Source organism: Terrapene carolina, unplaced genomic scaffold (assembly GCF_002925995.2).
Source record: "Terrapene carolina triunguis isolate 2854851 unplaced genomic scaffold, T_m_triunguis-2.0 Scaffold67, whole genome shotgun sequence".
Lineage (NCBI taxonomy): Eukaryota > Metazoa > Chordata > Testudines > Emydidae > Terrapene > Terrapene triunguis.
The window spans coordinates 25,545,949-25,551,948 of NW_020664418.1; the positions used below are offsets into that span (position 1 = coordinate 25,545,949).

At 46.8% G+C, this 6,000-nt stretch overlaps 1 protein-coding gene across 3 annotated transcripts in view; it reads right to left on the minus strand.

Annotated features, from left to right (window-relative positions):
• The window catches only part of MINDY2 (MINDY lysine 48 deubiquitinase 2), a 109,394-nt gene extending 106,190 nt beyond the window's left edge, over positions 1 to 3,204 (minus strand). For all 3 annotated transcript variants that reach the window (XR_003369637.2, XM_026648265.2, XM_026648264.2), the window contains exon 1: positions 2,430 to 3,204. Coding sequence is in view for 2 of the 3 variants with exons in the window: in XM_026648265.2 (XP_026504050.1) it covers positions 2,430 to 3,128 (699 nt within the window). In the remaining variant the exon portion in view is untranslated. The remainder of the gene's footprint in view (positions 1 to 2,429) is intronic.
• Positions 3,205 to 6,000: the final 2,796 nt, after the last annotated feature.

Genomic DNA, 6,000 nt, shown 5'->3' on the forward strand with positions numbered 1-6,000 from the left:
AGAGAAGGAGACAGTCTGGGTTAATTTTAAAAGTAGGTTTTTGCTTTGTAAGATCATCTCCGCCTGGAGCTGAAGGATGTTTGTACTTTGTGTTTTTCAATGAAAATACTGAAGATCTCTGAGGGTATTTTTGACATCTTCCCTGAGTCAAATGCAAATCTTGTCTGCTCTCTGAGGTCATTAAAGATCCCACAGAACTTACTGTAAGGTCAAGTGTATTTGCCCCTGGACTCTGGATCCACCAAGTTTCACTTCTAACTATGAAAGTATAATATAGTATAATTCCGATTGCCACTCTACATGCCAAAGATATCTGCATTTCAGTAGCGAAGCCGTATGAATATTTGGCCCATAGCTGCTCCCATTTAAGTCAATGGTAAAACCTCCACTGACATTTGTACATCCTGAAGGTTCCCAACACCTACCTCTAACCACTTTTGGCTCTTTACTTTGTTCATGTCACCTGCTACATTTGAAACAGCCTCCCACTCCAGGAGTGCCAACTATCTTTCCCTTGCTCATTCAAATTCCTCAAAAAAAACCTACTTCTTGCACTAAACCTTCCTGTGCTGATTGCCTGAGTGATACTCGTGACAGACTGATAATATCCTGAACAAACCTTATGGAATTAAGATTAACTTAATTCCGTAAAGTTTAACCTTATTGAATGAGGGATAAGACCTTTGGGGTACAGTGTGTTAAGAATGCAATTGTGTATTATTGTGTCTTTGTATGTACTTTCACTAGTAAGGATGGGGAATGCTAATGTACTTCTTCTGTTATCAACCCTTTGAAGCCACCCATCTGGAGAGGTTTGCACTAGGTCAAAATGGATTATCCAGGGACCAACAGACAAAGAATAAACAGCCTTGTTTTAAACTGGTTCAAGGCCTTCTTCTTGATCCAGCAAACAGTCAGGTCCCCTGGTCCACAGAGGGCCCCCCCATTCCTTCGGGTAGGGATGGAAGGACTGGGCCTGCTGAGGCCTCATAAGGCTGGGTGTTTGTTCTGAGCTGAAGCTGTAATGAACACGTAACATGTAATTTATAACTATAGCAATTACAAGCATTGACCATCTCTGAAGAGAAAGCAAGTTGTTATCCTCAGTCAACCTCTGTCTGTGCTGCAAACAACATAATGAAGGCAGAGAACTGTGCATCTTGGAAATACCATGGGGGGGGGGGGGGGGAGGAGTCTCCACTCACAAAGGAAATGGCTGAGCAGCTAGAAGCCTCAGAGTGGGTGCCCTTCACTGGACCAATGAGGGGAAATAGAGATGCAATTGCCCTGAGCTGTCACAATATCTTACGGTATGTGGGGTAACAGTCAGGTGCATCTGTTTGGGTTAGATTATTGGCTCTTCTTGAGAGGAAAAACCCACTCTGGTTGGTTTTAAAACAGAATGCAAATTACTACTTTGCATTAATGGCTACTTCCTTTTCAAATCCCCTTATAAATATTAATCCTAACACCATGCTATGAATTGTAGATAAGGATTATCCCCATTTTATAGATGGGAAAATTGAGACAGAAGTTAAAATAACTTATCCAAGGCTGCAGTGGAAATCATTATTCAAGACAGGATTAGAACATGGGAGTTTCTGGTTCCCAGTCCTTTGCACAATCTTGGCATATATAATACTAAATAATATTGGATCTTTACAATACGCTTCATACAATTACAGCTGAGTAATTATTATTAGGGATGTGCTTTGTAAAGCACCATGCCCATTATCAATGTGCCAAACAGCAATAATAGGTTTGCATTGTATAAAGAACTGTATACAAGCCCAGCACTCCTGAAAACAGGTTATTTTTTGCAAATTGTTGTGTATGCGCCTATCACCATGAATTTGTAGAATAGATTTCTATTTAGTAGACTGCTACACATATTCCCAGTAATATATCATTGTTATGCTTTTGTTTTGTGAAGCACCATCTACATTACTATTGCTATTTAAAAAGTAATAGCAGCACTTTATAAAACACAGTCTTACCTATATTGCCAGTGCTACACAAATAATAGAACTGTTTTGCAAGATCCCATGCATTTTCCCAGCATTTGGTATGAGAAGTGCTATATAAAGCATATAAACAATAATAGGCTTGCGTGTAAGCGGTGTAGTTTCTAATGTTGTAGTAATAGGTCTAACATAAATAGCTGCGTATATGTTTCCACACTACTGTATATAGATTTGTGATTACAGAAGTGCTGTGCATGTTTCCAAGGCTACAGGAATAGTTATTAGGTTTGTGAAGCATCTTGTACGTTTCCAGAGGAATACAAATCACAACACAAAGTGAGATATATGTAGTGCGGGTTTGTGCGTATCTCCACTATCACAGACACTGTAACTGTGTCTGCGCGAAGCCTCAGGTACGTTTCTACAGCTAAAGATATTGTCAATTACTCCCGGGGGATACGATACCTTCCAAGCCAGCAGCAGCACGTTCATAATGGCCAGCAGCGGGCAGGGCCCGTTCTCGTTTTGGGTGATGATCGGGGTATTCTCCTCCTTCCAGCGGACCCACTTGATGTGATAGACCGACTGGCCGGGAAAGCGCTCCTTAGAGGCAGACAAGAGCTGAGCCGCCGCCGTGGGCCCATCCCCTCCGGGGCTCGGGGCCTTGCCCTCCGCTGCCGCCGCCGCCGCCACCTCCTCGGCATCGCTATTGAGCTCGGAGCTGCTCGGGCAGCAGGAGTGAAGGTTGGAGAAGGACTCCAGGGAGTCCAAGCTCCGCGACTCCTCCTCTGGGGGGCTGGGGTCGCCGCTGCTGCCAGCCTCCCCGGGGCCGCTCTCCAAGGCAGGAGCCGCCTCAGGGCTCTCAGTCACTGCTGGCTCCGCGCAGTCCGCAGCGGACCGGCGGTTCTCCGTGGCAGACACGGGAGACCCCAGCGCGGGAGGAGAGTCCCTCCCGGGGCCCGCAGCAGGCGGGGGAAGAAGCAGAGGGGAAGGACCCCACTGCCCACCGCCCTCCTCAGCAGTGACGGGTCCATCCCTGCCACTACCCCCGTTAGCCGCCGCCTCTTCCTCCACTGACCCCTCCAGGATGATTCGGCCCGCAGCGCCCCCGCCGCCCCTCTTCAGCGCGCCCGGGGGCGGCGGGGGCTGCGCCAAGCTCTCCATGGCCGGCCCGCCGCCTGCCCGCCTGCCTAGCTCTCTACTGGCTCCGCAGAGGCAGTTCCTTCGCCAGCAGCGCCCAGGACGCCATGACAGCGGCAACGGCTCCGCCCCGCGGCACCGCCCCTAGGACGTGTAGGTGGGAGGAGAGCAGCTTCAGATCGCCGCTGGCGTGGGGAGCGCGCGCGAGGAATAGGATAGGCGCGGCCTAGAGGCTTGATTTGAGTCTGGGGAGGGGCGGAGCGAGGAGCTGGTTGTACGCTAGTGGCGGCGGGCCAAGAGCGACGCGAGCCTGAGGAAGCGAAGGGCGCGAGAAGCAGGTTACGCAGCGCCAACTGGTTTGAGTCCGAGAGGGAGCGGCGCGGAACTGCGCGCGGCCCAGCGGCGCGAGCCCGAGGGAACAGGTGGGGAGGGTGCTAAGAGCAGGAGGCGCGCGCTCGGCCCAGCAGCAGGAGGAACGCGCTAGCCAGCCCGGCTTGACAATTTCGGATGTGGTAATTGTAATATCCCGTTGGACATCCACCATGTAACTGTGTGCATGGCTAGTGCCTTCAGGATGCGTAGGGCAGGCACCTGTTTCCTAAGCCAAAAACAACTACAAAGCCGACTCCCTATTCCCAAGCAATATCCAATTTGCTGACTTAATCTCGGGTTCTCCATTTTATCATACAGGCTGAAGTGTTTGTGTGTCTTTCAAGATCCACATTTTCCTTTCAAAGCCAATAGCCGCTTTCCTCTCCCCGGACACAACAGTTTGCTTTTCAGTCTCAAGTTACTCTGTTACTTTGCTAATGATGTCTGTGAACAAATATAAGGCACAATAGAGCTGTGTGAATGAGATGTGCCTTAGATAGTTTTTAAGACCTTTTAATTCATTGCAAGCCCTGCACGAGTTCTAGACTAGCGTGTTAGGAGCAGGCAGCGCACACTGCTGCAGCGAAAAGGAATCTGGGCTCACAACAATTACGTTTGCAATCATCTCTCACTATTTTGCAGGAAGTTGAAACTCGGGGCATAGGACCTGCGCAGAGGGCTCCGGTCACAGCCTTTTTAAAGAAACAGTGCAGCTGTTTTCCTGAGCGGTAACAAAGACCATAAGAACAGCTATACTGGGTCAGACCAAAGGTCCATCTAGTCCAGTGGTTCTCAAACTTTTGTACTAGTGACCCCTTTCACACAGCAAGCCTCTGAGTGTGACCCCCCCTTAAATATATTAAAACAGTATATTTAATTTATAACACTATTATAAATGCTGGAATGAAGCGGGGTTTGGGGTGGAGGCTGACAGCTTGCGAACCCCCATGTAATAACCTTGTGACCCCCTGATGGGTCACAACCCCTAGCTTGAGAACCCCTGATCTAGCCCATTATCCTGTCTTCCTACAGTGGCCAATGCCAGGTGACCCAGAGGGAATGAACAAAACAGTAATCATCAAGTGATCCTGTTGCCCACTCCTAGCTTTTGGTAAACGGGCTACGGACACCATCTCTGCCCATCCTGGCTAATAGCCATTGACTAGGACCAAAGAACTATTATGTTCTTCCAAAAGGAATTGTAACATAACCAAGATGAAAACCTCGCAAAGTTCTCACTTCCTATCAATATCAGGGATCTGAGGAAGCTGGTAGAAATGTCATCCGTAAAATATTAAACACCATCTCAGTTCCAGGGAATTATTTTCCTTTCTCTATATATTTTTCAGTGGTATGCATTATCGTTTGCTAACCATCTATGCTTTAAAATGTTATAAATGTATGGTTAATGTAAACCATCATTAAAAAAACTAATGTCACTTTATGATTGAAATTGAATACTAAGCAAAATCCCCAAATGAGATAAAAATGTGAGTTTGTAAAATGAAAGGTTGATATAGACTTGTGGAGCAGGGGCAGGTAAGAATTTACTTTCTCCATACTCTTACCTGTCTTTGTTTCTCACTCTCAAAATCCCTCGGTCTCTCTTGGTGTTATTTAAAGTCTTTGGAAACAATTACTTCAGCATGAGTAGCTTCCTGTGAAGCAATGGAAGTTCTCGTAACTTACCTAGCCCTTCCTGTGTATATGCTCATGTAATAATTCTTACAGACAGCTCTTCCATTTGATTCAAAAGTAACTCAGCCTTTGTAACTTATTCTGTATAATATTCTTCTACTATTTTGCCAAGACAACAGTAACTAAAAGCAAGTGTTCAAAGCTTTAAAATTTAAATATTAGTTTGATGTTTCAGTATATAGTTGACAACATCTGAAAAGCAAACTATAAAACTGGATTGTGTCCTCCTCTATTTTTAAAAAAAACTTTTAAATAGAAGCGCATAATAAACAATTGCACACTTTTATAAATTGCTTATTGTTGTCTTTTCTTGATAATTTTCTCATTGGGTCAAAAAAATAACAGCACCATCACAGACAAATGCTATACCATTTCTGAAGTCAGACAGAATGTGCTGTAACCTGAGGGAGTTGTGGGGAGAGGGTTATATTTAAATTTGACAGTAGCACTGTAACCTAACAGAGATTGCATGCAAATGTGTTAGTCTCACTGTAACCTGAAAGCAGGAACTGTAAGCAAATCTTTCGCTGTAATCCAGCAGCATTTTATGTTACCTTATAGCAGTGCCGTAACAAGGGCGAGGCGAGTGAGGCACTTGCCTCGGGCGCACAAAGGGGAGGGGCGCAATCACCTCCTCTTCACCTCTGCCTCCTCCCCTGAATGCTCCGCCCCTGCTTCTCTGAGCCCCCGCTTCCTGCGAATCAGCTGGTCGCACGGGAAGCCTGGGAGCACGGAGAAACAACCGGCGGCATGCTCAGGCCCAGGGAGGCGGAGGCAGAGCAGAGGTGAGCTGGGGCGGGGAGCGCAGGGCCGGGTCTAACTTTTT